This window comes from Pseudorasbora parva, chromosome 2 (genome assembly GCF_024679245.1).
Source record: "Pseudorasbora parva isolate DD20220531a chromosome 2, ASM2467924v1, whole genome shotgun sequence".
In the NCBI taxonomy this organism is placed as follows: Eukaryota; Metazoa; Chordata; class Actinopteri; order Cypriniformes; family Gobionidae; genus Pseudorasbora; species Pseudorasbora parva.
The window spans coordinates 19758448-19779383 of NC_090173.1; the positions used below are offsets into that span (position 1 = coordinate 19758448).

Below are 20936 nucleotides of genomic sequence, written 5' to 3' on the forward strand. Positions count from 1 at the left end.
TTTTACCCTACTTGAGCCGAGTTTCAGACAAAATGTAGGATAATGCGTTCAATAAATTTAATCTGGATATGAATGATCTGGATTTGGAAATCCCAATCTGACCTAATGATTTGATCAAAACTAAGATTGAATTTTGTGATCTAATCTGATTTCAGAATCACTTTTTTTTTTTTGTCTTTGAACAGTCCGTTTTCAAGATTTTATTTACTTGAACAACGTTTTTGTTTAGACACACAGGGTTGTAATACTATTATCCAAATGTAACACGAGTCTGCTAGGCTGTTGATGTGGTAGCTAAGATGTTCTGAGAGGGGGGAGGGATAACCGTTTTGTGCATGCTTTCTTGTTGAACACAAGGTGGCGCTGTTAGCCAAAACTTCATCGAGAACACACTGAACTGCTGGAAACCTAACTTTTGAGAACGTTTTTGTAACTAGTGAAAAAGATTGTGGATGCCCAGTAGCATCTTGAAATTCCAGCTTCCCTGGTTAAATGTTGGTCTGCCAAAGTTCAGGTTGGAGTAAGATTTTTTAAAGGTAAAAAAAAGAAAGAAGATCACGATAAATGTATTGTCAATGTCAAAACATTTCTTAACTAATAGTGGTAGCCTACAATAGCTACTGGTAAGTCATACTGTTTTTAGTGCTCGACTCAAACGGACGATTTCAATTCGTAAGCTTGTGATTCGATTCCGAGCTTGATTCAGTATCGATTCATTCCGATAAATAGCAGAGTTACAGCATAGCTATAGGCCTATGTTCATTTTTTTCAAGGAATAAAAATCTCAACTAGTCTAATGCTGTAGGCTATGGATTGGTAACAATTTACAATACGGGTGCCCTAATATGCATTAATTCATGCTTAACTAATGCACCGATAATCACGTTAATTTACATTATTAGTTAATATAATTTGTTATTAGGAAATGAATACATTATGACACATTAAAATAATAACAATTGAATGATTATTTAATCTATTAATCGTGTATCTTCATTAGTTGCTGATGCAGTAATCATAAATAAATGGGTTAGTTCACCATTAGTAATACATTAACTCATGATTTTCTGTGCACTAGTTATAAGCATGAATTAATGCATATTAGTGCACCCGTATTGTAAAGTGTTACCCATATGGATTAAAAGCAGTCTAGCCTGCCCTAAATAGCACCGGATGTGCTAGCCTAAACAATAACTAATTAAATCATGCACGCCTCTTAACTGATTTTGTTTTGACACACCTTAACCTCTCCTTAAATAACAGACTCTCTTTAAGTCAAATAATTATTGATTAGCCTGTTCCTGTGTTTTATGATAAAGTGAGATATATTGTGAACCTATCTCCAAATGAACCCCAGGCCTACAACTTTCACAAATGGGAAAATATGAAGAAGAAAAAATTTTAGGCCTATACCCTAAATTAAATTTCTGTCTGTCTGTCTGTCTGTCTGTCTGTCTGTCTGTCTGTCTGTCTGTCTGTCTGTCTGTCTGTCTGTCTGTCTGTCTGTCTGTCTGTCACTCTGTCTGTCTGTCTGTCTGTCTGTCTGTCTGTCTGTCACTCTGTCTGTCTGTCTGTCTGTCTGTCTGTCTGTCTGTCTGTCCTGTCTTTCTATATATCTGTCTTCAGTCATTTAGGGAATGACAATGGGAAGAATTAGCTTGATTTGGCCATGTGTTTCAGTAAAAAAAAAAAAAAAAGATAACAAAAGGCACATTATGTGTACAGACACTCACTTTTTATTGTTATTAATGTTGTGATCTTGCTTTGTGTTTAGGAATGTGAATGGTTCTCAATCAAAAACCTTATGATTTCATGTTGTGTGAATGTGCTAAAGCCAGAGGAAGTGAATACATTTGATTTGTATTGTACATGCAGCTGATCGAGGTCTAAGTGTATGTTTGCACATGCTAACTAAATAGCCTGATTTGCTCAAAGACCATATGTTACTCGCGGCGCAAGATCTGGTGATAAATGAAGGTGTGGTTATCAGGTCAGCACTTCCCCCTGAACACCAATGACACAAAAACATTCCCAGCCCACATTTCATCCCTGAATTTCAAAAGAAAGAGATGAGAACAGTCTGTTTTAAAAAATTGTGGGAGAAAATGCGCTTATTTGTCAATAGTCCATAAAACTTATCTTTAAGCAAAAAACTTGAATTCTTTCTATTGACTGTGAGATTGCAGTTGACCCGGCTGTGTTCATGTTTGAGAGACTCATCCATCTATATTTTCTGTCTCTGCTAAGAGATCAGACTCAAATCTTTTGTGTTTTTGCTTGGACAGTCTTTGGTGGTCTTCTGTATTCATTATGACAGGTTCAGGTTTACGGTTGCAACCATCAGGAGCTGCGGGAGGCCTTTTACTATAGCCATTGGGACCCTGAGAGCACAGAGGCCTTATTATTAACCTCCCACCCCCTTTGACGGGATGTCATAATCAGCAGTTAGAGTAAGAGGTTTTGCAGGGTACTGTGGGAGTTTGCTTATAAATATGTTTGTTCGGTTATCAAAGACATGCTGTCAAACCGGCTCAGTTTGGGTTTGTTCCAAGAAAGTCAATGGGTTCTGCATGTAAAAATGTTTTATCATGTGATTAGATCTAGTCTAACTGTTCTTGCTTAACTCAAGCTTTTTAACTCACTCGCTATAGAAGCCAAACTACTTTTTTGAGTTAGGAGCTCCATATTAAAAAAATAAATGGATACATATTCAGCTCTTTTAATCGCTTCATATTCGTTGTGTTTGCAGATAAAACAGAGAATAACGCTCTCAACATCTTCTACAAAGACAAAGCTGTTACTACAAACAAACTAGACTATTCAGGATGTGTATAGTCAAAAAAGCATGAAGGACGCACGCGAAAACACAGCTGATGTGCTCCTACTTTCTATTTTCAGTTTAATTATTGATATAAGATATTGCTTCTGATGCTGAGTTGTTTTCCCCTCATTTTTGTTGATTATTTTAGCTTTTGGAACCTATGGCAACATAAAGCATAAAAAAAACCCTCTAAGAAATACTGGGTTAACAACAACCCAAGTTGGGTTGAAAATGGAAAACCCAGTGATTGAGGTTTTTTTACCGGTTGGGTTAAATGTTTGCCCAACATGCTGGGCAGTTTTAGTTAACCCAACTATTGTTTAAAAATGTCTATATGGCTGGCTTAAAATGAACCCAAAATTGGTTACAACTTAAAAATCTAACACATAATTAGAGGCAACCATGTCAAAAGGGGAACATTTATTAATACACTAAAAAAAAAACGCTGGGTTAAAAACAACCCAAGCTAGGGTGAAAATGGACAAACCCAGAAATTGGGTTGTTTGAACCTATTGAATGGACTCATTTAAACAACCCAATTTCTGGGTTTGTCCATTTTCAACCCAACTTGGGCTGTTTTTAACGCAGCATGTTTTAGAGTGTAAGCATATTTAACACTTTTTAAACAGTAATCATGTTAATTTATTAAACATATAAATAAATGTTAATTTACAACATACTTTGTGGTTCATTTTAATCAAGCAGTATTGCGTTAAATAAAATCCCCAGCAGCTAAAAAAGGTTTTTTTTTTTTTAATTGGGCAAACCCAATTGCTGTTTGTCCAATAGGTTGCTTTTAACCCAGCATTTTTTAGAGTGGATACACCCAAGTACAAATGGCTTGTTTTGCTCAAAAACTTATAGAACTGGAAAGTTTTTTTTCTTTTTTTCTTTTCTCTTTCTTCTTCTCCAAATCTGGAAGCTTCCCGGTAGCTACTGTTGAGGTAAGTCATGGGTGCTGAGTGACGGATCCGGTTTCCGATTGGGGTGAGATGCAATTTTTCAGGTGAAAAAGAGAAGAGATAAGCGTGTTCCCCTCACTTGCCCTCCACACAAACACTGGACTTTTTATTTGCACACACACTTGTTGTTTCCCATAGGTGTATGCGCACCAGAAACCGTCCTGACAGAAAATAAAGTAATTTTTACAATATATATTCATAGTCTTAGTTTATTTATATGCGCTGTTACTAAACTAAACTGAAAGTACACTAACTAACTAAAAAAAAAAAAAAAAGGTGTAGGCTACAAGGACACATTAATTGATCAAAAGTGACAGACATTTATAATGTTATAAAATGAACTTTCGATTTATCACAGAATCCTGAAACGTTTTTTCCCAAAATTGTACGATACAATAATACGAGATGTTTCTTGAGGCTCAAATTCATGATTTCTGAAGGATTATGTGACAGAAAATTGGGATATAGTGATGCTGAAAATTCAGTATTGCCTCACAGGAATAAATTACATTTTAAAATATTCAGTTAGAAAACAGGTATTAGCCTATACATTGCAATAATAGCCTATTTCGCCTACTGTTTTATAGTATTTTAATAAATGCAGCTTTGATGATCTTAAGAGACTATTAAAAAAACACACACACACACACACACACACACACACCACAAACTTCACACATCAGCTGTTACTTTTTTAACTACCCACACGCACATTCTTACTTTATGCAAGTCAATTTTTATGGCCACAATGGTTTCTACTTCTTTCTACTTTGTTTATATTCCATTGAATGATTCCCGTCACAGAATAGCAGAACTGGTTTAGCGCCTCCAGCTCCAACTTGCAAATATTTTACACCAAGTTAGGGACAGTCTGTTCATATAAGATGTGCTTTCAGAAACTGAACATTATTTCTGGCATGTCAGGACCAAACATGTCTGCTAGAGAAAAGCTCAGTTTCTGTCTAAATATTAATATTAAGCTACCATCACGAAATTACAAAAAAAAAAAAAAAATGTAGCCTATTCGAGAATGGACAGGGGAAAGGACAGGACAACACTGCATTGTTTTGGTAAATGTCCCAGTGAGTTAAGAAGACTGTGTTCTGATGACGTCTGGGTCACAAGCTCAAGGCTAGATTGAGTCCACAGTGCTTTTAGCTTTTCACTCCGCTGCTAATTTGTCTAGTTAAACGTTCGATAATGTGTCCCCACTATTTATGAACCATATAATTAAATAAATAAAAAGACATCTTACAATATTCAATTAATTTGAAATAAAAAAATAATAAATAGCCTAAGATATAAATAATGCTCCTCATTTCACACAATGGCTATCCTGTGCACCCAGCACATATAGCCTACAAAAGGTGAGTGTTATTTGTTGCTTTCTATTATAACTACATAATCTATGTGTAATAATCATAAACGCCTATGTTTTTACCTTGAGAAAGAACCGACAACCAAACAGTTCATTATTTTTGAGATATCCTAATGTGTTTATGACTGCGGTTTCCTTTTACTCTGTTTCGCATGTGAAAAAAGTATATTAAATATGTCAAGGCTACAAAATTACGGATGTGATTTAGATTTATGATATATTATTTAGTTTTACGACATGTGTCAGCGTAGCCTTCAGAGGTAGTTTCAAAGAGCAGATGTTTACAGTTGTTTATACAATGGCAGTCTCGTGCAGGTCAGGCTGTGCTTATCAGATCGTCACGTTTTTCCCATTATTATTTTATTCCCCGCCACAAAATGATAAGCAGGTAATTGCTGAAGATTTCTCATCCCTCTTCTACTAGGAAAGTGGAATTGTTTGGGATGGGCGTGTTCTGCTTTTGACCACGCCCTCTATTAGGAAACTCTTAAATCACACCATCTAATTACGAAATCCACGTCACGAAGCCCCGCCCACGCTGCGGACCCCGTTCAAATTCGCATGGTTCAAGTTCATCCACTACAACACAAATAACTTGCGTTGAGTTCACCTCTTCTGAAGTAGCTATTTCCCCGCAAACCAACAGGATTTCATCTGCTCTATCAGAGCCATTTATTTAGGCTATTATAAACCTCCACATTCCACAATACAAACCAATACAATACACAGAGAAACGAGAGGCTTCAGCTCATTGAGAGACAATGGGGATCTCATTAATGTTCATACTGGCAGTTACTTTCTTCTGTCCTGTTCAAACAGGTGAGTAAACAGGATTACTTTCTCTTTAGGGGTCTTTAATGATCATAAATTACATATATTCTTACTACTTGTAGCTAGTATAGACTAATATTGTTATCAGTAGCCTATATAAATGTAGGCTATTTTAACCTGTATAGAAAAATTGTTTTCAGTATTTACACATATTCAAACACAGTTACACACAGTTAGACTAAAGTGCCCAATCTGGTCTGTAAGGTAGTTTTACTAATTGTTATTTCCACAATTTATATAAGCAATGTTGTAGTCTATATGACTGAATAGATACAAAGATATTTCCCTTTCTGCATTGAGGATGTTTACATAATTCTTGTTGGCTCTTAAATATTCAAAGAACTGAAAAAAAAGTTCTGATTTGCTAAATTGAATACTTTCCAGATGTGTTATTGCTTTATACTGAATGCAAACTAGCCTGTTTGCATCACTCACTACTGTTTTGCTCAATATGAATGAGTTCTCCAAACTCATGAAGCAGGGCAAAACATAGTATTGCCTTACAGTAACCACATGTGTGTGTGCGTGTGTGTGTGTGTGTGTGTGTATACTGTCCATGTCTCTCCTATAGGGGCCTCATTCCATAGTAATTCCACACACACGCTTTTCCGAGAAGTTCAAAATCATTTGCAGTGTATGATGTCACAATTACAGCAGTAGCATATATCCATGGCATAAACCAGAAACCTGTAGGAACTGGCTTCAAACGTCTATTCTACCAAAAAGATTTATTAATCATTTTGTAAGATTAGAAAAATAAAGGTCTAAAGGAGATAATGGCTATGCTTGTGTTGTTTGGACTCTCATTGTTGGTTTGGCAGGTCTTTCTGGATTGGATCCGGTGTAGATGAACTGGATGAGTTGTTGTGGAGGGATGTTTGAATAGCATTGCTATTTGAATGTTTTAATGTTTTTGTTGAGATGTCTCTTTTTGGCGTTCTCTGTTCTGGAAAAAAATCTATAAAAACAATACAAACATACATGCTAATGCATATCAGTCTACAGCTGTAGTATGTTCGGTTGTAATTAGATATAGATAGGCTTCTTATCTCACACTATATGCAATCTTCATATTATTAACAGGTTTTACCCATGTGCACTACACATATGTTGACCTAACCGTTAGGCCTGACTGATCATTTTATAGGTAGACAAAAGCACTGATGGTTTTATTGAACACCGTAATATCATTCACTTGAAAAGTGAAAGCTATATTAGAAAAAGATATGCCTCTGTTCTCCTTTGGCTTGTATCTACACATTTGTTTGTTATGATGCATTATAGTTTCCGATGGGATGTAGTTTTTATGTGATAAAGTAGACACACCGGTGGATTGGAGGCCATGTGTTTTGATCCACCATGAAGATATCTTGATAGTAGTCTGTTTATATAATTAGACACACTTAGAGAGTATAGAGATGTTTGTGAAAAAAGCAAATAGTTATGTTGCATTCTGTGGCTACTAGGGACGGTATGAAAATTTCATATCACGACTGGCTTCCTACCAGCTTCAACTGTGTCTGTAAACATTACTAAACAATGAACAATGCATTATGCTTCGGAGAGATAATGTATGATGTCAAACCAAGGTCATAAACCAAGTTTTATATCAACGGAAGGTTTGTCTTTCAATACTGATAAGACCCGTCTACATGTTAAATTTGTGTAATCATTAATCAGTTTATGCTCCCATTTGAATGATAAAATAGACCCTGAATCCTGAATGGACGATCGCAGTTTGAGGGTGTTGTAAAATGGTCGATATAAAGTTAATATTTTTCTATATTCATTTGTGGACTTGCTACATTGCTTGGCAATTATATACAGGCTAATGAAATGTACTACATGATGTAAGCTGTTTTTGGTGATTTATTCATTTTTAACCTGTTTAAAATGTTATGTTTAACTAATGATACTGGCATTGACACCCATTTTTGGATTACAAAGCAGGAAAAGCTTGTCTTTGCCCATACTTGTTGAAATCACTAAATCATACAGGTTGACATAGATAACAGTTCCCAGTCTTGGCACTAGACTGTGTATTGTGATATTCTTAGATAACAAGACTAAGGAAGAAGGAAGATTAGGAGGTGCGAAACTGATTCATTCAGTCAAGCCGTCTAGTATTTTAGCTTATCTTTAATGTGACTTCAAATGACTAAAATAGCAGGCTTAAGTTGTTTGATAATGTGTCATTTGTGTGTAGCATCACTTATGTCTCCATCTGACAGGTGTCTTGACTTGTGATATACGGCAGTATCAGTGTGGCAATGGAAAGTGCATCACATCGAGATGGGTTTGTGATGAAACTGATGACTGCGGAGACGGCACTGATGAACTTCCTGCTGCCTGCTGTAAGTGTTCCTCTCCGCCGAAGATAAGTCAATTGTCCTGAAGAGGAAGTATATTGGTGTAATATTAACCACATAGGCACAAATGGAATCTACAAGCTTTTCGTTAAATCTTCCTGCACTGATTGGTGTGGGAAAAAATGTAAAGTATTAATTAGGGCCGGGACTCGATTAAAAAATTAATCTAATTAATTAGAGGCTTTGTAATTAATTAATCGAAATTAATCGCATTTTAATTGCATATAAATATTTGACCTGAGAAAAATGAGAAGTAATTTTTCACATGGATATTTAGTATACCATTGAATAATGACTGAATACATAAGCTTAATCAACAAAATATTGTTTATTTATTTCGTTCTAGCAGACCAGTGCAATGTTTGCCATTAAGTGCAGCAAAAGCATATTTGTGATATTTGAGGCTCGATGTGCTGCGGTGATACGCAAATTCCTTGTTGTATAGCTTGCACACAACCATGCTCTTGTCGACGCTTCCATCCTTTTGTTTTTTAAAACAAAATTTCCCATCCAAGGGGCCAAGCAAAGCGGTCTCATCAGCTTCTTCGTTCATGTTCACTATGGTTTGTTGTTGTCGTGACTAATGAACGCTAGTTGGTGTTCCAGTATAATCGGTCCGTTGAAACTCATTCATTGAAAAACGTTCCGCAGTGCAAAAATAAATGTGGTTAAAATTATGTTATTTTATTTTTTTGCGTAATTAATTAACGCGTTAAAGTCCCGTAATTGATTAATCTTAATTAACGCGTTAAAGTCCCGGCCCTAATCTTAATATTTAAAAGTGGTTAACTGTGTTAATCTATAGTCGAACTTTCTGCACTCGTTTTTGTCGCTGAAAGAAATGTATTCTCTAAAAAAGCCCATCTCACTACAGCGGCTCTACAATCATTTTATGAAGAGACCAGAATAGTTTTTGTGTGCAAAAATACAAAATAACGACTTATAGTGATGGGCTGATTTCAAAACAAAGTTTTGAACGTTAAGAATCAGCGTATCGATTCATGATTGGGATCCCCAGTGTCACGTGATTTCAGCAGTTTGACACGCGATCAGAATCGTGAATCAATACACTGATTCATAACCGTTTGAAACTTTGTTGTGAAATCGGCCCATCACTATAAGTCGTTATTTTGTATTTTTGCACACAAAAACTATTCTGGTCTCTTCATAAAATGATTGTAGAGCCGCTGTAGTGAGATAGGCTTTGTATCGACGTCTTTAGTGCCTTTATGGGTCTTGAGAGAGGAAATGACATTGGTGTCGATAAAGGCCTTTCTGAGCCATCAGATTTCAACTAAAATATCTTAATTTGTGTTCTGAAGATGAACGGAGGTCTTACGTGTTTCGAACGATATTAGGGTGAATAATTAATGAGAGAATTTTCATTTTTGGGTGAACTAACCCTTTGAATCTGTTTTTTCTTTCCTTCAGTGATGAAGACCTGCAGACCCAGTGAATTCAGTTGTGGTGGGCGACTTAACCAGTGTGTGCCTAAGACCTGGAATTGTGATGGCAAAACGGACTGCGAGAATGGTGCAGATGAGGAAGGCTGTGGTGAGGGACATCTTGAAATGTATATCTTCATGTTTCTTCAGTGTGCATGTGTGCTGAAAACCTCCATCCCAACTTGCAGCTCCTCGGCAGTGTCTGGATGGCGAATTCCAGTGCAGCAATAGCCAGTGTGTGACGAGTGCGTTTGTGTGTGATGGTGAGGCGGACTGTGATGACGGCAGTGATGAAGTCTCCTGTCCACCCACTACGTGCGGCTCCAGCTTCTTCAGGTGCGACATCGGACAGTGTGTGCCTCGATTGTGGGTCTGCGATGGAGATGCCGACTGTAGCGACGGCTCCGACGAATTGCCTCATAAATGCAGCCCTGGGACGCCTAAACCAACCAAAAACCCATGCTCCTCAATGGAATTCCATTGCGGCAGTGGAGAATGCATACACAGTAGCTGGAAATGCGATGGCGGAGAAGACTGCTTGGATCGCTCAGATGAGAAAAACTGCTGTAAGAAATAAGACTTGTTAGTATAACATTTGTCTGTTCATCCTGTTATTCTTAAAGGATTGTTCCAGGTTCAATACAAGTTAAGCTGACATGCAGATAATCTTTGTATGGCACACACAAGGATAGCAGGAAGGATCTGTTTGCAAAAACACCTACACAAATTACCTTGAATAAAAATGCGTATCTAGTGTCTCATCCTAGTAGTAATCCCACCACTTAAAGGATGATTAAGACAACTTTACAATGACATAACATTACAATAATAATGAACATTAACAATTTAAAGAGCAAAGATCTGTGTCACCTGACTGCTGCAGATTCATTTCGGTAATGATAGTGTTGCTAACTCATCCTGTATGATTTATAAGCTTTTGAAAAGTGGGGACATGGCCAATGTCCTCATATTTCACCCTCTCCTTGTAATACCTGTGTCATACCCATGTCATTATATACATTTGTGTCCTGATATTTCACAAAAACAAGTGCACACACACACACACAAATACATTTAGACCACTTAACTTAGGCCCCATTTACACTGCATGGTTCAAGTGACCCAATTCCGATTTTTTCCTCTCATGTGGCACAGATCGGATATGACGTGAACGTGTAAGCAGTAAAAAAACGCATGAATTCCGATATCCTCAGATCGGATTCAGGCCTCACTCATACATGGTAATAAATCCGATATGATTCGGATGCGTGCATCAGCGTCTGCCATGTGAGCGGTCAGATCGGATGTTCCCCAGTAAATGCAAGTCATACGTCATTGAAAATGGGACGTGAATGACGTCAACTCAGGTGGACACAAACTGCGATCCAGTGTTGCCAAGTCTGCAGTTTTCATGCGGAATTGGGCTACTTTAACACAGTTTTGAGTTGCAATTGGGCGGGTTTTGTTGTGAAAACCTGGCAACCACGTCAAGGGCTCTCCTCTTTTTCTCCGCCTTAAGAGAGAACTGTTTTGCCGACCTTTTAAAGATGTGTGGAACAGTGCAGACAGCAAAACATTGTGCAATAACTTTGTCTGCGTCCATTGCATATTGCGCACTTTTACTTCCTTTCACCGGTTAAGAACGTCTTGGGCTGTTTCGCCAGTGTACAGTGTAAATGCAAATATCGGATACGGGTCGATTTAGAAAAGATGATGTAAGCGGGTCGTCAAAAAAAAAATCAGATATAGTCACCAAATCAGAATTGTGCATTAAGACCTGCAGGGTAAATGCAGCCTTAGTGATTGCTATCAGGATGTGAAGAAACTTTTAACCAGCATAGCAAAAACTTCTGTAACAAATCACCTACCCTGCCTTTAAGCTCTCAAATGTCTGTAAATGCATTAATATAATAGCGTTTTTTTTTGTTTCCAGTGATAATCTTTGCCTGTTTACAACAAATGCAAAATCAAAGTCATTCAGAAGATTTTTGTACAGTGTACAGTTAGTAGAATTAGAATTGTGGACCAAAGACATTTCACAGTGCTACACAGCGGAAATAGAAACCAAGCCATTGCTAAAATGTCTGGATGATTATCGTGTTCAGGGTAGATTACTTATATCACTTCACACTTTGTTACACTACAACCTCATAAGCATCAGGCACTTTTTGCAATCGGTATGTAGCCATTTTTCATCAAGACATAATGAACTCTTTTGCTTTTTCCATATGAACAGCCTTGCCCACATGCCAACTGGATGAGTTCCAATGTGGGGACGGTTCTTGCATTCATGGCAGCCGGCAGTGCAACCACGTATATGACTGCAAAGATATGAGTGATGAGCTGGGCTGTGTTAATGGTGAACCATATGAATTACTCCCTTTACATAATTGATATGCAAAAACATATGCTTTAGGTGTTACTCTGATATGTGTCGCTTACATTTGTCATCTCTGAATTTCAGCAACCCATTGCGATCCACCATACAGGTTTAAGTGCCGCAGCGGTGAATGCATCGGGATGGAAAAAGTTTGCAACAAGCAACGAGACTGTAGAGATTGGTCCGATGAGCCATTGCGAGAATGCGGTAAGTATCACGGCATTTAAGGAGGCACTTTTCCTTTTTTGTAGACCTGGATCTTCTTGTCATAGTGTCAGAGTAATAGTCAATAATTCGTGATTTTTAAATTTACAGATTCTAATGAGTGTCTTTACAACAATGGTGGTTGCTCTCATATCTGTAATGACCTGAAGATTGGTTATGAGTGTCTGTGTCCCACTGGCTTCCAATTGGTGAACAAGAGGCGCTGCGAAGGTAAGAATCTGAAATTGGTTCTCATACTGTAACAGATCTGGTCATAGCATGTTTCACCTCGGATAACAGACCTGGGTGCAGATCCAGTTCAAAGAATGATTTAATATGGACTTCAAACTTATTTGTTTTTCTGAGCTCGAAATAAGGTTAGAGTTTGTTTAGTAAGTCCATCCGGTTGCTACCTGTAATGATTCAGGGGTTTTATGTACACCATATTGATGCAGCACAAGGACTTCAAACCTTTTTTTTGTTTGATTTCTTCAGACATCGATGAGTGCGCCAACCCAGACACCTGCAGCCAAATCTGTGTCAACCAGATAGGTAGTTACAAGTGTGAGTGCGAAGATGGCTACCAGGTGGACCCAGCCAGCAAGGCCTGCAAAGCTATTGGTACAGATTTTAAACTTGCAAATGGTCCTTTTCCGTGGTTATATACTGAAAAACTCATACTCACAAACATGGTTTTACAGGAACCATCGCCTACTTATTTTTCACTAATCGCCATGAGGTAAGGAAGATGACCCTGGATCGTAGCGAGTATGCTCGTGTCATTCCCAGCCAAAAGAACGTTGTGGCTCTGGATCTGAATGTGGCTTCCAGAGAGATCTACTGGTCGGATTTATCCTTAAAAAAGATATACAGGTGAAGAAAGGGTTTTTGGAATCATGGCCAGTTCTGGGTCTCTGGGGATTGTTTGCTTGTTACCCAACAGACCGGTACCTAGTGTCATATTTTGTATTTTTTTCCCAGAGCACCAATAGATACTGCAGATGACTCCTCCCAACACAGCGTTGTGATTGGCAGTGGGTTGGATGCACCTGAAGGTATCGCGGTCGACTGGATCCATGGGAACATCTATTGGACGGACAGTATCAAAGGTGCAATATCTGTGGCAACAGCAGATGGAAGCAAACGCAAGACTCTCTTCAAAGACAACCTGGCCAAGCCGCGTGCTATAGTGGTCGACCCTTTTAAGAAGTACGTCAAGTCTCAGAAACTCTAACATGTAGGGGCAAACTATGTGGCAAAGTGATTTAGGGTGCGTTCACACTTGTCATGTTTGGTTCGATTAAAACGAACCCTGGTGCGATTGCTCGGTTAGTGCAGTTCATTTGAACATATGTGAACGCTGCCATCCTAACCCTGGTGTGGACCAAGTAACACCAAACAAGCCGGCCGAGACCCATCTTTTCAGCAGTCTCGGTCCGCTTGTTTGGTGTTACTCGGTCCACACCAGGGTCAGCACTTCCAGACAAACTCTGGTGCGGTTCGATTTATATATGAACGCAACTGCCGTCTCTTTTGCAAATCTTCGTTTCTGCATACAATTGAGGAAATCCTGGTGCTGTTTTGAATGTTTTGAACATTTTATTCATAAGCTCTCAACTGGTAAAAATAATGCCATATGTACACGCATAAAATGATCGCGTTTAATCCAGCACACAACATTGTTTTGTATGTTCGGTAAGGAAGCTCCTACGTCATATAAACCGACCAATTAGGTTGTGACCGTCTCCCTATGCCTGTGGTTTGGTAACTCTAGGTTTGCTGTTAAAAATGCCAGTGTGAACGCTAAGCGGGCCAGTACTATATGTTTTGTTTTTGTTTTTTGGTCCGGACCAAACTAACCAAACTAACTGAACTACAATTGTGAACGCACCCTTACTGTGTTAAATCTTCTCCGATATGTTGTAGCTTCATGTTCTGGACTGATTGGGGCACACCAGCCAAGATTGAGAGAGGTGGTCTTAATGGAGGAGACCGCAGTGCACTAGTTACAGATAACATTGTCTGGCCCAATGGAATAACCCTTGGTATGAACTTGTCCACTTGCATAACTGTTCAACTGTCCAAACAGTTCACAAGTGTACATTTGGTAACTTTGGTCCTTTCTCATACCTAGACCTTTTGAACCAGCGTTTGTACTGGGTTGACTCCAAACTACACACTCTCTCCAGCATCAGCGTACAGGGAGGTGGCCGGCGTACACTAATCGTTGACCAGGGCAGACTTGCTCACCCACTGGGTCTTACTGTGTTTGAGGTAATATTTTCTCACTCTTTTTGTACTTGTTAAAAGACTTTTTAGGAGGTTACCTCAATGCTCAAGAATTCTTAATCTTCAGGAGAAAGTGTTTTGGACGGATGTGAGCAATAATGCAATTCTAAGTGCAAATCGTGTGACTGGAGGAGACATCACAAAAGTGGCAGAACACCTCTCCTCACCAGAGGACATTGTCCTGTACCACAACCTCAAACAGCCCACTGGTATGTTGGCCAGTATATAGCCGTCAATTTGACTTTTTATAATACCTTTCAAGGTACCATTCAGTGAGTTATTCTCCAATTCAAAACTAAATTCTGAATGTCCTCCCAGGAATCAACTGGTGCCGGGTCAACAACGGGGGCTGTGAGTTCCTGTGCCTTGCTGCCCCTCAAATCAGTAGATTCTCCCCCAAGTACACATGTGCCTGCCCAGACAACATGATGTTGGCCAGAGACATGCGGAAATGCATTCCAGGCAAGTCGGATTTGGTGCATGTTGTCGGGACCTGGATTAGGTTTTAATGTAATTCCTCACATCCAACACTTGTGTTTTTATTTTGAACAGCTGTCGTCACACCAGCATCTCCTGTCAGGCCTGAAATAGTTACAACTAGTCATCCTCAAGTGCCTTCAAAGACAACACCAAAATCTGTTGGCCCTTCCACTACCAATGCGCAACTTACACCTACTCCTGCTCATGTGACTCCTAGCCGACCCACTCAAGCTGCCCCTTTCAAGCCTTCCCAAACCACAACTAAACCTCCTTTATCCACCCAAACAGGTATGTCTTGCTTTATCCAGCTAGGTATGTCTTGCTTTAACCACCTAGACAGGTATGTCTTGCTTTATCCAGCTAGGTATGTCTTGCTTTGTTTTGCTTTAACCACCTAGACAGGTATGTCTTGCTTTAACCACCTAGGCATTACCCTCTGTCCCGGTCTTCTCCTTTTCCTAAAAAAATCAAACAAGCCCTAATCTCAAGACCCCAGAGATTGCTCAAAATGATATTACAGTTCCATTGAAATTTCTGAAAACTGTTTTACAAATTATTGTGATTTCTCCTCAGATGACCACTACAGTAATGTTAAAGCTGTCTCCGAACCATCATCTTCCACACCGTGGTCTTTGTACATTGTGGTTCCTCTTGGTGAGTGCTTCACTGTGAATGTTTAAAAGATATGTTTTGTTAGAAAGCCTAGTGAGTGGCCTACAAATTTGATGAAGATGCGCTTTGCACAAAGAGGCCAGGTAGGCGACTTAAAGTAACAGAGGTATCAGAAGATATTTTCTTCTTTATTATAACGTACATCAAGCGGAACTGGATTATCTAAAGAAAAAAAAATGTAGGATGGGGACTTGGTTCTATTTATCGGTTGTTGATTGGATTGAGGCAGATCTTAATTTAATGCAAGCTTGCAGTCAAAGGGGTGGGGTTTAAGGGAATTAAATGATTGGAGAAATCCAGCATACATTACCAGAGAGAAGTCTGTCGTATTCATCAGAAGGTTAAGTTATTATTAACAATTTCAATGCCAAAAAAAGAAATGCACAAATAAATCCTCCTGAGATACCTTATTCCAAATTCTAAAGCATATATATATATATATATATATATATATATATATATATATATATATATATATATATATATATATATATATATATATACATAACATATATATATATATGCAATATATCAGTAATCTTGTAATGAAGACAATCCCAGAGAGCACTACAATGAGCTCAAAAAAAAATTAAAGGTGCAGTAAGTGAGTTTTTAAAAACCCTGTTGAAAATCACAATAACAATTGTGTAGCCCATTAGCATTTAGGAGGCGTATAATAGTGGTGGAGAGATAGTGATCAAGAGGGAGATTTGAAGAAAGACGAGAGACGATGAGAGACAATACAAAAGAGAAAAACTCAAGAGGAATATCACTGGAAAAAGAAGGGTTACGATCAGACAAGACAAGTGTTTCAATTAATATCAGAAAAGCTTTCCAGCACAGGAGAGACCGAAGTGGGAAGGAATGAAAATGGATGCAGAACCAAAATATGCTTGTGGTGTGACAGGCAGCAGGGGCGAGGGACCGCGAGAGCGGGGCGAGGGACCGCGAGAAAAGGAGGAGCAAGGGCTGCGGAAGACGATAGAGGACCAGGCCTGGACTTCTCTCGTCTTCCGCAGCCCTTGCCTCTCCTTTTATGCTCCCGTCACATGGCCGCGAGACGAGACGGGTGTGCCATGCAGCTGCCACTCGTCAACACTAATCACCGGCCCGCTCTCGCGGTCCCTCGCCCCGCTGCCTGTCACACCACAATGCTGTTGTTGTAATGTTAGCTCTAGTAACTGGACAGTTTTGAGTGCCATTGTTTGTCTGGAGCTGCTGGCAACGAACAACCAACTCTTGCTTGTATTTACACTTGTGTTCTGTATATGCTGATTTTTTGTTCTTCCTTGTCATTTGTTCATCATCTTAGCTTTATTTTTCGAGGAGCATTATTTTGCTTCTGTTCTGATATGATAAATACTGAATAGACATCCACTCTTGCATTGCTTGTGTAATGGAGCTATTGACGCTAGCGCTGTTTTTAGAGCCCTGGCCTCGTATGCCAGCGATTGGGTTCGAGACCAGCTAGGAGCGAGGCGGTTAGGTTGCAGGCTGTAAAGTGTTAGTGAATTCTGGAGTTGGAGCAATGAAGAGAGTGGGTGGGTTTGTTTGGGTTGATTTCAAATATCAACAAGTGTTCACAGCCATTCTGGGAGATTGATCGCATACTGAGCCTTTAATTCAAGATGGTAGACAAAGCGAGAGAAAAATTGACCATAAATATTTTACTTTCCATACTGAAAAAAGGATAGAGGGTTGACTTTGTATATTAGAGTATTGGTTTAGCGACATGTCAGTGGCTCTATTAAAATCAGTTTACATACAAAGCAACTCACTTTGATTTGTAATGTCACGATGCTCTTCAAAAGGTTCGTCTATTCTGTTCTCTTGTCTATTCTATCAATTCAAAACTCCTATTCTAATGGGAATGTCTTATTATCTTCTCCAAGCAATCCTGTGTTTGGTTGTGGGTGGCGCTGTGCTGTTCTGGAGAAAGTGGCGTCAGAAAAATACCAACAGCATCCACTTTGACAACCCGGTTTATCAAAAGACCACCGAGGACCAGGTGCACTTATGCAGAAACCAGAGTTCTGAAGGCTATCTTTACCCACAGGTAAAATATTTTCAATATTTTATGAAACATTTTTGTTAGAGCACACAATATTCATGATCATATATTAGCCATAATGTCTTAGAGCATCTAAGTTTACTAAATAGCCTATTCGAATGACTGTCTGGTATATAAGGTAACTGATGTGTCTAATAATGATGGTCATATTTGGCTTACGCAGAGACAGATTGTGAATCTTGATGATGAAATATGATGATGACATTGAGGTCCATGCTGAAACTGACAACGTTGCAAGACCAGAGCCATATTTAATGTCTTGCCTGCTTGGAAGTCAGTTCTTCAGCAAAACAACTGTTGAGGAACAATGGAGAAACAAACCACCTCTCCACACAAAGCAATCAGTGCTGCAAAGACAATCCAGGGCAGATGCTTCTGGACAGACTCAGCTAAGAAAACAAAACAGAGAAACCTCAAAACAGCAACAACAACCTCAGCTTATCAAGGCTGCTTAGCACGTCACAAAAAAAATTATATATGCATAGATATATTTTAACAGCACTTACAAATCAAGGTTTTATTCTCACAAGATGTCCATAATCAGTTATTGTAAATATTATATGTATTAGTATATTTGTATATTTTAAAGTTTTAAATTGTAATGTTAAATAAAACATTGCATACCCTTAACATTTTCCAAGATATTTTGTTAATATATTTTAACAAATTAAAGATGCAGTACATTTGAATATGTTATGGAAAAATAGACCATTTACTGTCATAAGCTGTGCAGTAAGTTCCTAATGCTTTATGCCATTGTTTACACCATTTTTTGTGCCAAAATGTTCAATGTTACATATGAAACTGCTTGTTTACTATAAAAAAAGACTTTCTCATATGCAGTATTGATATTGGGGTTACTTTTGGGGATATCACTATTAAAAAGTTGTGTGACATCTCAGCAGGTGATTCCTTACAAAATGTATTATGAAAATGTGTGTAAAGATTTATGCCAAACACTGTTCAAGGGTGTCAGGGAATGTACACTTTATTATTACAAGCATGTTGTAATTTAAGGCGATGCGACACATTTGTCTTACATTCTCTGTGTGCATGTGTAAATAATTTATTTGTCTATGTAAATATGTTTATTATGACATATATATTGCATTTGTATTTTTAAGTATACAGTATTGTATATAAAGAAATGTTTTATTTATTTTTTTGAATCTAAATTTTGGATGGTAAATGGCTTTCTTTGCTGTGTACTGTCAGTTGTCTAGTTGTAAAAATTAAACAATATATATGTACATTCCGATTGATTAATTGATCTGATGCATTTTATAAAAAGTCTTTCACAACTTTTCTTGACCCGTGTGTAATCCTTACTGGAAATAAATATTTTAAAATATGTTTTACTTAGTGTTTTTAATGTAGAAATTTTGTCATGACAAACATTTTGGGCTGGTTAATATTATAAATTCCATTATATCCAGTACACTTCATAGCTTCAGTAAAGTGAAGTTAGAGTAAAAACACCAGGATCAGTTTCAGCAGATGAGAAGATTAATGGTCAAATCCTTGAGATCTGCTGAATGTAAGCTTTCACATGGAGCACATGAGGCCCGGACTGAAAAAGACTTTATGCACAACACAAAGGCAGTGTAAATGTGAACCTAAAGATCTTTTTTCTATACAGGTTACTCCTTAGAAATAAGACCTCTTTTCTGCTGGATGCATATATAATTCATGCAGAGAGTGACCTGTAAAACCGCAAAGGAACGATAAAGCCATGACTTCTGGTATTCTAGGGAATTAGGGGATTTCTAGGAAAGGGATTTCTAAGAAAAGCTCCACGTCTCAGTTTTCAAAACACACTCCCCATGGGAAGACCCTATAATTTACAGACATCCTGGGAAAAGTGGGGCACGGATTAGTTGGGGCCTGGTGGAGGGGGCCTCCGTGACCTGTGCATGTTTTTGACTAAGGCAACTGGGCAAACAGCTCTACCTCCAACATGTTTTGTTATCGCTCACGGTTCTTGCACGCCTTTGAGTACAGAGTGGGGCGACCAAAAGATGAGGCATGGAATGAGGTGGGTGGGATTTCATGTGAATGAATGGCAGCTTTATTTTACAAGCAAAGTTCAAGGTGTGTACTGTGGGCAGTTACATTAGATAAAAACACAAGCATTCGTTTTAATCTTAATCGTTCTAATGTATCTAATCTATCTATTTACACCACCGTTCAAAAGATTAGGGCTGGCAGATTTTTGTTTTGTTTTTTGAAACTAGTCTCTTATGCTGAATAAGGCTGTAATATTGTGAGATATTATTACATTTTAAAATAACTTTTCTATTTTAATAAATTTTAAAATGCAATTCATTCCTGTGATGGTAAAGCTACATTTGAATGGAGTAATGATGCTGACAATTCAGCTTTACCGTCACAGGAGTAAATTATATTTTTATAATATATTCAAATAGAAAACAGTTGTAAATTGTAATAATATCTCACAATATTACAGCCTTAGAATTGATTTGAAACAGAAATCTTTTGTAATGTTCTAAACGTCTAATGTGTCTAAAGCTTGAATTTCATTAAACAAATTCTGACCCCAAACTTTTGAACATTATGTCTGTTGTTCTTGTGCTTCTTTTGCCCTTTATAGTTTATGCCCATTTAATGCTCCAGTGTTTAATCTCTTACTTTGTTTTAATTATTGCTAAAAAATTAAAAATAAATAAATAAATAACACCAGCTGTAGGCCTATATAGCTATCACAGTGTCCAGAACGGCCTGTAATTGTTTTCTTTCCAGCAATCTCCCAGAAAAATCCCATCACTAATGATTAGCCATAGATCACTCTGTTACTCACAATGTTTGTGCATAACTGTCGTGTGTGTGTGTGTGTGTATGTGTGTGTGTGTGTGTGGTGGGGGGAGGGGTCCTTATTTGTATATTTGTTTGTTATATAGAATATTTTTAACTTCTATTTTACTTCCATAAGGTAAAATCATCAAGAATTTCACAAAACAGTTATGTGACTGGATTGTTTTTGTCAGTGGATGATGACCGCGGCCATTCAACATAG

At 38.1% G+C, this 20936-nt stretch overlaps 1 protein-coding gene across 1 annotated transcript; it reads left to right on the forward strand.

The window, feature by feature from the left end:
- The first annotated feature begins 5728 nt into the window (after positions 1–5728).
- LOC137093757 (low-density lipoprotein receptor-like) lies at positions 5729–19205 on the forward strand. The gene is made up of 18 exons (XM_067458606.1): positions 5729–5980; positions 8224–8346; positions 9793–9915; positions 9995–10372; positions 12043–12165; positions 12271–12393; positions 12502–12621; positions 12886–13011; positions 13092–13263; positions 13372–13599; positions 14317–14435; positions 14525–14664; positions 14747–14888; positions 14998–15141; positions 15232–15447; positions 15733–15813; positions 17724–17887; positions 18066–19205. Exons 1-18 carry the CDS (start codon positions 5923–5925, stop codon positions 18096–18098), a joined length of 2613 nt encoding a protein of 870 aa, XP_067314707.1. The 5' UTR covers positions 5729–5922; the 3' UTR covers positions 18099–19205.
- The last annotated feature ends 1731 nt before the right edge of the window (positions 19206–20936 follow it).

What these genes read in the sequence shown, in the direction of transcription:
- LOC137093757 (XM_067458606.1), top strand. Translation starts at nt 5,923, where the DNA reads ATGGGGATCTCATTAATGTTCATACTGGCAGTTACTTTCTTCTGTCCT. An exon ending in TGAGCCATTGCGAGAATGCG is followed by an intron (nt 12,394 to 12,501) that starts GTAAGTATCACG and finishes TTAAATTTACAG; the next exon opens with ATTCTAATGAGTGTCTTTAC. An exon ending in TCCTTTATCCACCCAAACAG is followed by an intron (nt 15,448 to 15,732) that starts GTATGTCTTGCT and finishes ATTTCTCCTCAG; the next exon opens with ATGACCACTACAGTAATGTT.